Source organism: Ylistrum balloti, unplaced genomic scaffold (genome assembly GCF_031769215.1).
Source record: "Ylistrum balloti isolate Yb309-2 unplaced genomic scaffold, AGI_CSIRO_Ybal_v1 Utg370090, whole genome shotgun sequence".
Lineage (NCBI taxonomy): Eukaryota > Metazoa > Mollusca > Bivalvia > Pectinida > Pectinidae > Ylistrum > Ylistrum balloti.
The window spans coordinates 548568-565050 of NW_026782122.1; the positions used below are offsets into that span (position 1 = coordinate 548568).

The 16483-nt window shown below is 34.7% G+C and overlaps 1 protein-coding gene across 9 annotated transcripts in view; it reads right to left on the reverse strand.

Moving 5' to 3' along the window:
• LOC132549913 (cys-loop ligand-gated ion channel-like) overlaps positions 1–16483 on the reverse strand; it is a 156486-nt gene that overhangs the window by 40379 nt on the left and 99624 nt on the right. Inside the window, exon 1 of one of the 9 annotated variants that reach the window (XM_060213894.1) lies at positions 15424–16011. The exons of 6 other annotated variants lie outside the window; for them this stretch is intronic. In XM_060213894.1, coding sequence (XP_060069877.1) covers positions 15424–15564 — 141 coding nt within the window. In that variant the 5' untranslated portion in view covers positions 15565–16011. Of the gene's footprint in view, positions 1–3415; positions 3578–15423; positions 16012–16483 lie in introns of those variants that run through there. 2 more of the 9 variants (XM_060213897.1, XM_060213895.1) reach the window with 2 other exon arrangements.

Genomic DNA, 16483 nt, shown 5'->3' on the forward strand with positions numbered 1-16483 from the left:
ACTCGAGGTTTGCAGTAAGACTACATTCCAAGTGTCATTTCACACATATCAACGTTTTGTTACATTTTCATAATAATTCACTACCAAAGAAATATGTTAATTTAATTATGTAATAAGACTAAGGGAACCTTCCTTTCACCTAGGTTTTGGGATTATTTCCACCAGTTTTGGTTGACTTCAGCTCTTAAAGAATATTAAAGCTTTACGTGTCCTAGAAGGACGACACCAAGGTTTATATTTTGGTATTGTCTTTTATATCATTCCTTCAATTCGTCCGGAGCAACTGGTCTTATTCTCCTTTTTTCTTTTGTGGGGGTCTGGAAATATGTCTTTCTTTTGTTAAAATATGTTTATATTTCTTTATCAATGTTTTGTTTGATGGCAAATAAAGATAAAGTTAAGTAATAAAGATTCTTCTGGCTTTACTTTGATGCTTTTGATTTTTATTTACTACACAATGTTGACAGAGTCTATTGATTTTGTTCCCGATGTATTCGTGGAAGTTAGCAAGCCTTATATTAAGTAGTGCACAAACACAATAGCATAGATAAGTCTTATGATGACTGGGAAATATAGGCCAGTCAATAAAGTTTGTGTTAGTCATATGTCACATACCAGGGGTCGCCACAAGGGGGCAGTGGTGTTTGTATTACCCAATCCGTGAACTGTCTATCGGACCAGACTTTTTATACTCTCAGGTTACAGTCCTAGTTCTAATTACCCTTTTTTATTACAGCTGTCCAGTACTGGGTCGTCTGTGCAATTTGGTTTGATTGAGACATCTTGTTTTTTTTATATCACATACTATTGCTAAGGTAGATAATTACCTAATACAGCTACCCTACAACACATTCAATAAAGAAGAAATATTTTGTTTTTGATGTCATTCCGTGTACATCTTTTTTCTATTATCATATGGATAAAGTAATGTACATTGTCAAAAACACATTCTCAAAGCGGAAAGGGGAATATATCAGGTCGTATCATTTCTATTGTCTGTTTACACAACTTACATTGTAGACATAATAACGATTTCAAACCATTAAACAATACACAAGCTTTGATTACATAGCTGACACCACATTTGTGGTCAAAACATTCAACCTATTTTTGCAGCAGTACAAAATGAATAGTCGACCCATATCATTTTTGAAACACCGATTAGTTTCACTAATGTTCGGGTGGAAAATGAGTGATTTTTCGTGTTTGAACTATCACATCTATACATCCATTCTATGATACATGAAAATAAAGACTGGCTTAAAAACAATACCGTACCTTACAGTAGTTTCAACATTTTACTATCTACTAATGTATATAGAAAGACGTGAGACAATCCTGGAAAATTCAGAACAGTCGATACAGCTGAAATATGAAGAGTTTAAGGTAAACTTTGATTAAAAAATCAACAACGAAAACAAATCGTCCCATTTATTCCCACTGAGTTTCTAAGTATTGCGTAAATAAAAAGTGGCATATTTACTCAACATGAAAACCCTGTGGCTGGCTTTTGAAACAAGAATGCTCAATGGAGAGATATCACTATACTAGTAATACCTTCATTTACATGTCTATTGCTAGATTGTATTTTTTTTAGATTCTAGACATTTTTGTTTTCTCGAATTTAATTTCAACCTATTGAATATATTATGACGTTTCTCCTGGAAGATAAAATGTCTGCTGTTTTGTTGATGTCAAATGCACGACATATACCTGCTCTTACATAATAGTTGTGTACTGATTTAATTTGTATAGAAACAATTACTTTTCTATATTTTGAAAGTGAAGAGAATTTAAGCAAAAAATTTCTTTGTTCCGTTCCGGAATAGTATCAAATATTGTTAGGCAATTATGTGATGACTTTGCAGGTTGCAATAGCTAGGACATAGTGGGCGCATCAATACATACCAAGGGGGATAATATCATGAAGGTTTAGGAATGTTAGTAATTAATGATTGAGGAAAAGACTCCATCCATACTATTACGTAATCAAAGGGACCAACGTCATTGTAGGACTTATTTTAGAAGAATTCCACTAACATCCGCGATCTCCCTGCATAGCATCGTACAACTTTATAACACTGGAAATCGTATGTTGCTATTATGCAAGATACCATTGGTGCTTTTACATATAAAATCAATATATAAGTGTAGAGGCCATATGTATAGTTAAAAAGAGGGTACAAAATCTATTTCAAAAAGTGCCTGCAATCTTTGAGATTTCAAAAGGTAGACACTGTTACTGGGATTGTTGTCGCCGAGGTTCAACGTACCTGCATGTTTCTGTTTAATTTGTTCGTACAGCGGCGCGGGTTAGAATATACACATTCAGATGAGTTTTTCTAATGTTATTTGAAATATGAAAATAATAGAATTTATTGAATTACGAGGCAAGCTCGCTTCCCGATCTAAATATTCACATCTATTTCGATCACTTAAGATCACTCGCCCCCAAGGTTTCCAGGTTTGCATCACTGACGAGTCCTAGAAGGATGACACAGCTATATGATGTACTTTAATTCATTGTTTGACTCTACTAGTTCTAAATATGTATTTGTATGTGTTATTCAGTTATGCGTCTTTTGTACAATCTTGTTTGATCATTTATGCATACCGTACACATGACAGAGATACAAAATAATGTATAACCTTGATAACTAGGATGTATGATGAATGACTACTTCACTTCATACGCGAGGTATGAGTACAATAACCTTGAAGTATGATGTATGGCTGTGATTGTTCGAGGGGAAGCCGAAAGAAATGTACTGACGAAATGAGTATCACTCAATTGAGGGCAACATAATCTGTTCCAAGATGAGTACCTCTAAATTAGGGTCTCATGTTGTGTTTGGAAATACGCGTCATTAGTTGAGGAACTGTTAAGCGTAAAACCGAACATTTTTGCAACACCAAGATTTCTACCACAATTCTCAGAAGGAGTTTAAAGTGAAAGTACTAATAGTATGCTCTTATGCCACATAGCTTAAGAGTGAAACTATTACTCTAAATAAAATAGATCAAGACCTTTATATACTCCTGTATGATAAGTTAAATAGTGGTTCACAGGGAACACACCTGACACAGAGGTACCTGCTACAGATTCAGCAGACATCTAATATTTTTCTGTTAGTTTGTTGATTTATTTAATGTTATTAACATATCACTGAAACATATTCCTTCATGTAACCTCGAAAAAAGAAATCTGAAATATTGATATTGACTCCGCTACCGAGCTACCCACTAGAGTACCATACATCAACTTAACAATCACTATAAAGGACTTCACCCGCTGCAAAGGTCATCCATCAGACATATCGGGATTATCGAATAACGACCAAGAAACTGACGCTCCGGGGAAAAACGTAACCAATATGGTGATTCTGAATTGATAAATAGATACGATTTCATTCACCTGAATGTATTTCTTTACTCATCAATGGTTACAATGTGCTAACTGACACAACGTGTTTCCATCCAACATCCATCGTATATATCATAGGTCCGTAGCTCTGGAATACGTCCAAACGTGGGCAGTCGATTCTGACTTCAAGCTGGATTTATGTGATATCGGTCCCGCTTTGGGTAGTCAACCGTGTCCTTGCGTTTGAATGAATATCAGCATTGTTAGTTTCACAATAGTCAACCAGTCTTCAGGGGAATTTTCGTTGTTTTCGTTGGTTGTCAGTATCAACGAACTCACTTGTTCAAACACTGTTAAATTAATATTTAAGATTAGTAAATATATCTATTTAGCTACAGTTGTCCAAAAAATAGTAGTCCAAAAAATAGTTACATTTTGAAAAATTCTTGACACAATTGAGTTTTTTTTTAAAAAAATGTATTTGACAGTAGATAAACTTGGCAGTGGTTTGACCATGGGAAGTCACACAAATGTAAAATAGTTACATTTTGAAAAATCCTTGACACAATTGAGTTTCTTTAAAAAAATGTATTTGACAGTAGATAAACTTGGCAGTGGTTTGACCATGGGAAGTCACACAAATGTAACTATACAAAAACAACAGGATATACCAACATGGCAACATAATTATAACCCAAACACAAATCCCACACAACTAGGGAAACATAGGAACACAAGAAAAATTTACACAGACTCCCAAAAAAAGTACCAGGAGAATAAGACCAGGTGTTGCGGAGGAGTATGCGTCTTCTGCTTCATCGAGTAAGCAATGCCACGTTCTCATATGAGAACAAGGTATACAACAATGGAACCAACAGACAAACTAACAAACACCAAACACGAAGACTTTTTGGTATACACCTTGCAATGTGTAGTGAATTTTGACCTGGATATATATCCAGGAAAAGGTGTTTGGACATTTGCCATCTGAAGTGAAACTTTATATGTTGTACAGGTTGTTAAATTACTTTTTGTTAATGTCATTATGTAAAAGCAACATACAGTTGGTCACAGTTATATTATTTAGAGGACGTCGTTAGATTTCCTGGATATAATCAGTTCTTTGTGAGTATGTATGTAGGCAGCTAATGTGTACCATTCATTGAAATAAAAACCGGGGTCATAACAGGGATGTATTATTAACAAAACATAGCGCAGAATAAGGCTGTCATTCTCGGTACATAAATTTCCAGCGTTCATGTCTGTCTGAAAATTTATCAGTTATTCTTAAATATCACGAGGGAGTAATTTAACACATATCTCATAATTACGGTAACGTCCTTACAGCCATAAATTGCAACTGGTGTCATGTGAAATAATTCCACACCGTTTGATATATTCTGCTTCAAATGAGGAATCATTAAGTGTCTGATCCTCAGCTAATTATTCAGTCGACATATCGGTCTGGGACCACTTTAACACGCACTGCCTGTCACTAGGGACACGCTCCTCTGTTAATTGGTAGCACATCTACTCTACTATTTATTAAAGAATGGTTCAGTAGGTCTTAAATGTTTGTTTCCACGCTTTAAAATGCCGTAAACAAGTAATCTAAAATTCACAAATATGCCGTGGCGAAGACACACGCGTTCAAGGTTCGAAATCAATGTGATGGAAAGACCGAACAAGAACAAGTGATAACAACAATAAATAAAACAAATTCAACAAAAAATTGAAGTGAAATTAATTGTTTTGCAAACACAAATCAGTTGCAGAAAAGATATAGGAATGAAAGCAGCTTATTTATTGATAGTTTTTATAAAATGTATATAGTATATTGAAATCAGAAACAGAATAATAAATTCATGCCAATTCAAGTAGTGGTAATTCGTACCTTTATCTTTTTTAAATGACTGGTTGAAGCAAAATGAAAAAGCAAAGGGTTTAAGGAAATGTCTCACAGTAACGACAATACCGATATAGAGATCGAACACACCATTCGGCAATGACGTGTATAGTGTCAGCACACATCGAGAGTTTTCTGATTACAGACGTAATTGGGCAATGAAGAGAAAGGCGTTGGAAGACAGGAAGATTACAGACATCACTGGAAAATGGTGAGTGTGGCGTCGGTACACCTAGAGATAACAGACGTCATTTACAATGAAGAGTACGGCGTCGGCACACCTATAGGTCAAAGACGTCATTTACAATGACGAGCACGGCGTCGGCACACCTTTAGGTCATAAACGTCATTTACAATGAAGAGTACGGCGTCGGCACACCTAGAGGTTATATATGTCATTTTCAATGACGAGCACGGCGTCGACACACCTAGAGGTCATAGACGTCATTTATAATGAAGAGTACGGCGTCGGCACACCTATAGGTCGTAGACGTCATTTTTAATGAAGAGTACAGCGTCGGCACACCTAGAGTTTATAGACGCCATTTACAATGAAGAGTACGGCGTCGGCACACCTAGAGGTCATAAACGTCATTTACAATGAAGAGCACGGCGTCGGCATACACAGGGGATTGCATACGTCCCTAATACCATACTATACCATAACTTCGATATTTAGAATTTTAAGTATTAAGAAAAGCTACTAAATTTAAGTAACGTCTGCAAGGGTTCAGAGGTCAATAAAATATAAAAAGAATATCTGAATCTGTCACATGACATAGCCAGTGTGTATTACAACGTTACCCTGACGAGTTGTAGCTTTACTACCTCAGTAACAGGAGAGTACATTAAGTCATCAAGGCGTGGAAGCCCGGCCTTAATAAGTGAGTGTGTATGTCGTAATGTCAATGTGGTATGTATATAAAAAACGCATGAATACTAGTAATTAGCACTCTATGTGCAACACCATTAAATTGTCGTTTGTATTGCATACTAGGTCAACACGTCACAGAATTATCGTTTGTACTTCTTATCAAATTATCGTTTATACATGTGCTTTATACCAAACAATAATTTGTATTTCTTCTGAATCAAATGTAAACCATGCCTGTACAATGCCATACTGCGAATAATGATATTCATAGCAGCAAAATCGAGGTTTAGGAAAATATTAAAAGGCATGAATAAATTTCCCATTTCATTTCCATCGTCTTCTGATATGACAATGAATTTGATAACACAAGGTTACAATGAACAAAAACATAACAAGCATATATATTTAAATGCATCTCAGTCACATACATGTTAAACGATATAGATAAATAAGAACCTGTTATTGATGTTTTGAACATATTTCCACATTACAATTTTAAGTCGAATTATTACTTTAAAATACACCTGTATCTTTACATATATCTCAATTTAGGGATGGTATGTAGAAACAGGTGGCTTCTAAATCTCAAAAGTAATATCATTTACCAAGAACTGCTGCTGAAAAAAATCAATTGTTTATAGCGTTGTGCAAAAGACGCATACTTGTATAGCACTTTTTACAACAAATTAGGAATAAGAAAGAGTAGAGGTAGATACTATTAAGCTGCACTATGTAATTGTTTAGTCCTTCTGGAACTCGTCATTGATGCTAGGAGTCTTAATATTTAAACATATGAGGCAATTGAGGAAATCCAAAGAAAATGTCTGAGAGAAAACAAATGAAACTTAATTATACGCACTATGATGTCGATATCAAACAAGCTTTGTTTATCCTTTATAGGAACAAGTTCACTGTTAATTGAATTTTCAAGAAACGTATTATTGCCAGCCGAAGCAGACGGTATGTAATCCCTCCACAAGGATATCACCGTCTGTTGTACAGACAATAAACTGTGACATCCCTGTAGTCACCGAGAAAACTTCAGATCAGAAGACAAAATGTTCTAGAGAAACGTATTGCATTTGCCAGTCACGTGATCATCTGAATACTTTAATAGGATTTATAATCAAATCAATTGTCTTGAAGCTGCAATAAAAGTGCCGTCACTTATATCCGTGATGACGTAACGATAGGTCTCTTGGTGTATCGTCAAAACTTTCGGTACGTTATTGACTATAAAATAGAATACACAATTAGAAAGCACGCATAAACACAGAGACTGGCGAAGGAAAGGGTGATAATAAGGAAACATATAAAAATTAGAATAAGGGCATAAACGTACGGATTGGATAATACTGTGTGCTTAACAAGAGGCATTGCAGAAACATTTTTGACGCCAAACAGTAATTTAAATTTTCATTTATAGGCAAAACGAATATGCTGTTGTTTCCTCAACAAATCTATAATTGATATCCTTCAGTATATGATTTTAACTTAAGGTGTTGCTGAAGAAGGAAAGCCATTCACATGTTAATAACACAAGCATTTTATGTTTATTTAGGGATTGACTTTACTTTTTTCTTTAATTAGCGGTGGTATATAGTGATTATACTGTCGTAACTTCAGTTTGAGTGACGAAGCGGAGAGAAAACAGAAAAAAACTGATATTTATGACAATATGGTCACGATATACTTCAAATTGTAAAGTAACTACGAATTTGTAATGATGTTCTTGTACATATTTTCAGAAATTGCAGGATTCTTGACGCCAGAACATTTGAAATCAGTCGATTTTGGGCTCAAACTATTGTTTCTGATGTCATTTTCATGGCGATTGACGGCATTAAAATCGTTATCCAGGTTAAATATGCAAATGAGAAGCATCCAGACGGGATGTAGTGGTTAAATCAAAGCAAATCAGTTTGATTGACCAATCATATGTCTTCTTACATGCTGGGTGTATTAGAATGAAAATTTAGTATAACGCAAAATCATATATGAATCGTAATTTTTTTTTTCGGATTTTGCAAATTAATTGAAAGGGTGGGTTAGTGAACCTGCCAATGTAGATTTTAACCTTTTTTTTCGACAAAGTTTGATTTTTATCGGTCGTTAAAATTCAAGTATCAATACACTGGTCCTCTATCATCATTGACGAGTCCTGGTCTTAAACATCTGTATGGTGCAGTGTAGTTCATTACTTGTTTCCACTTCTAAATTTGTATAGAATAGTGTTATTCACTTTTGTTTCTTTTGTTACTCAAAGCTACTTTATGATCACTCAAATGGCTTTACCTACGGGTAACAAAGGGTTCCACTGAGGAGATGGCTATCTGTGGCCATCATGACTGAGGAATATAAATGTTTTATATATATTCTGATGATTAAAGTGCAAAATACTAATTAGAACAAAATGTATTTCAGACATCATTAGGCAGAAAAGAGTTGAAACGTGAAAGAGTACATTTAAAAACACTAGAGAATTGCAGACAGTTTCAACTACTCAAGAATTCCTTTTAATTAAGTATAATGCTCAGAGCAATCTGAAAATCTAAAAAGGGAGATCTAAAAGAAAAGAAACAGAACTGCTGGCTATCGGGATTTGTCTCTGAGTTCATCAAAACACCTGATCACATTTGTAGCCTACACAGGAAACCTATATTTACCGGCATGACCCTATCGATCGACTTCTTCTGGCTGTCAACACCAGAAGACTCCAAAACACCTAGACAGGAAAATGTCACCGGAATATTAACATACAACTATGCTTAGATGTCTCTTGACATTTTTAGATGTTTACAGCTTGGTCCTTAGGTCATGAAATCATTACCTACAGTACTCAGTAAATCGATTTGTAGAAAAAATGAAATATCATTACATGGTAAGTTTACAGACGTACTTCATACGATACCGATGTCAATCGTATACTACATTATTCAGCAGATTAGTGGATAGAAAAAAATGAGGATAAGGTCAATAATACGTCACATAGGTTAGGACTAAATACTTCCTTAGCAACTTAATTGTGGCAATAATGTTTAATATACGGGTTGTACACTGTAGTCAATGATTGTGCAAAAGACATACAAGTTAATAACACTTTTCAGAATATATTTAGAATAAGATACAGTAAGGCCTCATTATGACGTAAAGTGGGACATACAGCTGTTTTGTCTTTCTAGAATTTCTAAGTGATGCCAGGGACATGATGTGTACCAATGAAACTCAAAAATTCAATTGATCCAGAAATCCTTATCAGTGGAATCAAACATTGAATGTAAACTCAAAGATGAACTAACCTTTCTACTCATTAAATATTCCATTTTTTATAGATTAAATTGGGTTGTAACTTACGGGCGGTATAAACCATAAGCATTTGATTGCAATAAAGACACACATGTAGATAATACATTTACAAGCCAACTGAACTTCACCATAATACTGAAAACATCTATAAACGTTCCAATCACCACAATTCAACCTTAACATAAATAGTTAATATCCTGTGTTATTGATCAAACAAAAGTAACATAGAGCCAATGAGTCGTAAACAAGGGCAATTAATCTCTAAATACAAACACACAAAGTTAGTCGATAATGTAAAGTACAGAGGTAGTTATATACAAATCATTACTGAGAAAATGTTTGTATACGGTTGAATACTGATGAAAAGTTAGTACACTGTTAGGTAAGAGGGACAAAACCAGTTAGTGGTTAAATGTACACTGTTGGTTAAGTGTGAGAATCATCAATGATAAATTGTTGGATACTGATCACAAGATAGTACACTGTTGGTTAAGTGTGGAAGTCATTAGTGAGTTTGTATGTTTGTATACGGTTGTTTACTGATGAAAAGTTAGTACATTGTTAGTTAAGTGGGACAAAGCAATTAGAAGTTAAATGTGCACTGCAGGTTAAGTGTGAGAGTCATTAGTGAAATCTTTACACACTGTAATTTAAGAGGGAAGCAAACCATTATTGATAAAACTGATAGTTAAGTGGAACAAAAGCCATTTGTAGTTGAATAACAGTACACTGTTCGTGAAGTGTGAAAGTCATCAGTGATACATTACCTGTACACTGATAGTAAATAACAACACAATCAATATTGATGAAATGTTAGTAGACTGTTGCTTCAGTTGGACAAAACGCCATAATACTGTTGAAATGTTAGCAGACTGTTGCTTAAATTGGACAAAACGCCATAATACTGTTGATTGTTAGTAGACTGTTGCTTAAGTTGGACAAAATTAACAGTGACACTAGTCCATACTGATGACGTGTTAGTAAATTGATAATAGTTAAGTTTGACACAAGTCAATAGTAATAAAATGTAAATACACTGTTGGTTAAGTGAGACTCTAGGCAATACTTATGAATTGTTTCAGTTGTGGTAACGCACGACTCACCACAATCTTCGTGCTCACATCGTCCACACATCATGCAAGCGAATAGGATCGCACTTTTTGTACAGTTTGGTTTATAATGTAAATGGTTTACTAATATTTCGATTGAAAATTAAACGGAAAAATAATGTAGTTATGCTTAAAAAGCGATCATAGACGTATTAAGTACTGACTAGTGATTTTAAGGTCATTTCTGATTCGACAATTTTCGAAACAACAATTCACCTTGCGTTAAGCGTTTTTTTCCAGCGTTTAATTTCACACCTCAGAGAGTGGCTAGTGATGTGCCCTGGCCAACAAAAATGACATGTTTACGTGTATTTGCGTGACAGATCCGGATCTGTATCGGCTAGATCTCCTGTGTAACAAATACAACACTGACGATTTCCCTGAGTATAAAGAGCTTTTTGGGGAAATAGGAAACAGAGGTATATAGAAGTAATGAAAACGAATTCTGTTGCTGACTATACGAGATTGTAGACGATTTACACGATTCATTTACTGTTTATATAACGAATATCCGTACACTGAGACTGGTCATGTGTGGTAAACAAAACACTCTTAATTACAGGCGTGTAAATATAACTATTCAGAACTGATATATCTACATGTCTAACCTATAGACTAATAACTTAATTAGGAAATATACTTAACTGCACTCCAATAGTAATAAAGAGTTATTAAAAACAAACCTGCCCCGCCTTTATCTACAAACCATCAATAAATTTATATCGACCATGATAGAATCACACATCAGTGCGATATAACCTGTACAACGTTAGCAAAGATAAGCGATAGCCAATTTCGTCCAGTTTCCTATTGTTTAAACATCGTGCATACATCTTGCAGACATCTCATGTTGTGTGACTCCACAGTTGTTTCACTATATTATTTGATTGTTCCGCAAACCAATACTCATTAATCTAACATTAAATGATGTATCAATATGACATCACACAATTTTGCAAAGATTTTTTTTTATATGAACCCTAAAATGCAATAGACTCTTTCTGTAATGGTTTCGTAATGTACATGACGCCAGAATAGAAAACATGATAACATTTAACCAGTTACTGCTGTGTAATCTATATCACATTTGATTTCATTCATGACATCATAGACACTACGGAAATTCTGAAACGTGAATAAAAAACTAATTCACACTTAGTCCAGACATTTGCCCGTCATAACTGCGTATCGATTAACTAGTACACAATATGACAAACAACAAGAAAATACCAACAAGTCAACAGAACCATAATCCAAACTCCATTCAATAAAACCCCACCGAGCTGAATGATATCCGTTATGATTTAAATCTCCTTATCCTGAATTTCCCATTTCTGGATAGCAATAGACCTGCATCCCCAACCTAATGTGTTTAAATGTCGCAGTAGATTCAATATTCAAAGGACTGTTCCAAATTATCGCTATTATTTTCGTGCAAGAAGTCTTCAACTGACAGCCAACCTCGTAATACAGGGTTTTAAAAGATGCAGGTTGATGAAAAAACATAAGGAAGCTCTACGGTCGTCATAGTGATCTCAACGAGAGGGCCCGATCTTCATCACGTTTTCTGGCAGAATTAAATAAGGCTGCAGAATAAATGATCGGGCAAACATCTTACTGTTCCTGCGAAAGGTATTGTTTTTATTAAACAGAATACTCATGTTATGTCTGATGGTTGTTTCAGATCCCATTCGTCATTATATAATGAACTTTAAAAAAAACTCACTACAAGTCCATCCTGCACATTACTGGACATCTCATGGTCATTTTACAGATTCGTAGAAAATACAAGGAGAATAATTTGACCTTCACTGACAATCACGAACTATATATTTCAAGGGTAGCATTTTTAACAGTTTAGAAAATGCTAGTGAGAGTAAATTGACAATATAATTAAAGGTTAGAAAGTTTTACGTTCAAGTTCCGCAAATAAACTTTACTTGTTCTGTGCGCCGTGATCGACTCTCCTAGAACAATGTATAGCTACGGCATAAACAACTCAAAACTTGTGAAAAGAACCCAAGGCATACAACACCGCGTCTTCGTAAATTCTTCACACATGATGGATGAAAGGAATTTCAGAATGTGACGGTTATTATTCATGTTTTTTTATTGTTTCTTTGTCGTGCAGTGTTAAAAACAACATAGTTCTAATGAGCATAAAGATTTGCTCAAGAAAGCCTCCCACGACCCGATCCTCAGAAATATGGACAGCAATAAATAGCACCATTTAATACAACGTTAGAGTTACATCAGAGCCAAACAATGATAAAAACAGTACATCATATAGCTGTTTTTCCCCTCCAGAACTCGACAGTGATGATAATTTGGTAGCCAAGGGGGCGGCTGAGGAATATCCAAATGATAGAAATGAATGCGAAAATCTAGATTAGGAGGTGTACTAGTCCCAAAAATTGATAAATTTCATCATTTTCATACATTCGATTATTCAAGGTAAAGTACATGGATATATTCTGAACAATTCCACCATTCGACTGGATTGACTTTGGGACGAAAGGTCTGCAACAGTGTATACCATCTGCTATCTCGAACATTGTACAAAAGACACACAAGTCAATAGCACCCTCTAATACCACTTTAAAGTTAGATAGAGTAGAGTCAAACAATTGAGTATACGGCATGATACAGTGGTTTCGCCCATCTAGAACTCATCAGTGCCTAATTATTGAAGCCTAGGAGGCGACGTATAAACTCTAGAGTACAATGGAAAACGAAAATAAATAACTATAGATCAAAATAAACAATTTACACATGATCTAGATTGATCAAAATTTATATAGAGAAAGTGACTACAGACTGGGACGTTTGTAATACTGACGGGTCCTAGAAAGCCGCCTGTTAAATGTGCTATTCACTTGGATGTCTTTCGAACGTTGTATACGTGTGTCAAACTGAAATTATTCGTATTAAGAACTGTAAAAATTGAAGAAAAAGAATTAACTAATCTTTTTATTAAATTTAGAACGTATCTAAGTGACCAACTTGTGCGTCAAGTTTATTTATCAACAAAATATCGACATGAAATGAGCACCAACATGATTGAGCGACATTAATGACATTTCTCATCGATATCATGCGAGTTTCTGAGTTAATGTTGTGTGGCCGGGTAGTTTTAATGGTCATTATACAAGGTGAAAATTTTATTAAACAACTGTGCGATAAAATGAATAATTGATGTTATGCTATTTGTAAAATATAGATTTTCTATAAAGTTAAATGTAAGAAATGTAGCAAAAATGAAAATGAAATATCGTCAATCAAAATCCATATTCCAAAATCAAAGGAGTGCATGCAATAACAGTTATATCTACTGTGAAACTAAACGAACTATACTCCCAGTTAAAACAGAATATGTTCCGAAATGATACATCATTAATGTGAACTACAATGGTACAATGACACAAGTTTCCTTCTACATCTCCAACATTATGAGACTCTATCTACGCCATTGTTAGCCTAAACTCAAAAGCCTTCTTGAACATGTCCAACATTGTGAGAGTTATAGGTACATCGGCACTACAGAGAGCTTTAAAATATACTAGTAAATCTTTAAAAATATGAGAAATACTGGGTCATCAGCATCCCTTACATGATTAAATTCTACTTAAAAAGTTCAAACAATATTTAAAATACAGGTTAACTATACCACTGACAGCTTTGAATTATACTTTAAAATGTCCACCAATATGAGGTTTACAGGTTTATATACACCACTGGAAACTTTAGAATCTACCAAGCAGACCCCTACCGTTAGGGAATACGGTTATTGTTGTCAGTTAACAGTACTGGTGGTTTACCTGAACATATATTATCATAACAGGATCACAGATACAAACGATAGATATGTCGAGACTCCTCGTAAATACTTATCAATAAACAGTAATGATAATATCCGTCTCATATTGACCGCCAAATTACATTATCGTTAGTATACATGCCATTGTTGTTTACTGTATTCTCTTTTTGGGAACATGACATTACTTACTTTCATTGACAACAAATTTACACGAGAGACGGTTATAATAAATACTGATACACTTGGTCTTATTAAGCTGATATTTTTCAGTCTTAATAATTAATCTGTACTTATTCCGCCATAGTCTTATTGGATAAAAGTTTGAATTATAACTTTTCTGACACACTGGTATTTTTATATTGTATCTATTTTAAGACTACTAAAAATACATTTGACGAGAAAGGTGATTCTCAAGCTCAAAGCACGCTGGTTGATTAATGACTTGTATTTTATCAAAGATATATAACAAGAATGTTATTGCAATAGAAAGAATGACCCGATAGAAATTCCCGTGTAAATATATAAGTTATACAGAGATGATGAAAGTACTCTTACGACATAACTAAGTTACTTAATAATGTGTATAACACCAGCGAGTGTATCCCATCGCCAACACCATCCAATGCTCCATCTAATATATGTGTACATATAAAAAGGTCCATCATACATGTTTTCTTCCTTACCTGCCAAACCTGCCTGTCATAAATGATAAAATCGTTCTGACATTATTGTTTCATATCACACACCAATTTCCGTCTCTGAACCATGACAAGCCAAATTAGGTGAAAACATGGACATTGAAAATATTCAAAGAACAAGAATAAAGTTATCACTATGAATGATACGATAATTTGTCCGAAAGTCAAGTGCTTCACTAAGTTATCAACAAACATACTGATAACACATTACAAACTGACGTATTTGTAATGATACAACCTATGGCGGTAGTTATATTTTCTCTGTCGATAACCGATAACATGCTGAAAATGTGCCAACACAATTAGACTAAGTACCTTGCCAAGCGATTTCTCTATGACTTTGTCTTACCTTGTTTACAGGATGTTCCGGTAAAACAATAGATAGCTTCCGGTGGTTAGAACCGTTCATAAAGCCATCATTTGTAGAAACTGTTTTCCATGTATATTTTTGATGCTGTGAACGAATTCCTTTGCTATCATGTCTTGCCATGTCGCTACATCTGTGTTCGCTGCATGCACCTATACTTCACACGTTCTCGCCTGCCGATTTGACACGAGCTCTGTGCAACAACAGGATTGTAGAAATTGTCTTCTTACTATTGATTTCAAGAGCTGTCGAGTATAGCGAAGGACTGGTCAGCGGAATGTTGTGTAATTTTGTATAGTAATTTCGGCGTCGATATTTCTCTTTCCACCAATTACGCTGAATCCGATTAATAGCTTTAAGCAACATATAGAGCGCTGATACCAATGGTTATGTGCCAATTAGCATAGAAATTGAGCGATATTAGGCCACTTACGACAGTAGAAATAAATATCGGTTGGTCTTGCAGTTCAATCATCCTCCACTTGGGGAAATCACGATCCGAATTTTCCCTGTATAAAATAAAGGACATCCCAAGACCAAGAAAATACAAGTCGAATACATTATCACGATGCATACGACCATTAAAACCTGCAGCTAACGTCAGGATAGTTAGCAATCACATGTGGTAAGTATATCTGTATCACGCTATGTCCAGCTGCACCAAGGCAGATATCTACACTTCTGTGTATGTAATACGACGCATGTAATACGTATCTTATCATCATTAACTCCAATTACACTCGATGCTTTTGTTTATATATGACTGATCTTTTCATTACTTGAAGCATATAAAGAAACATAACTGAAATGACATTGTCACAAATGTCAGAAACTGATTTCAGTCTGTACTTTATGTTACATACAGGAGGAGTATACTAAAGACACATATTCCGATAACTATTTTGTAAATACAAATTTAGAATTAGATACACTATAAACAGGAAATGAAAAAAAAAGTTCCTTTCCGGAACTTTTAAACTTTGGAGGCAGATTAGAATAACCATGATCAATCGAAGGAATTGTCGAACCTTGGGAATAAATG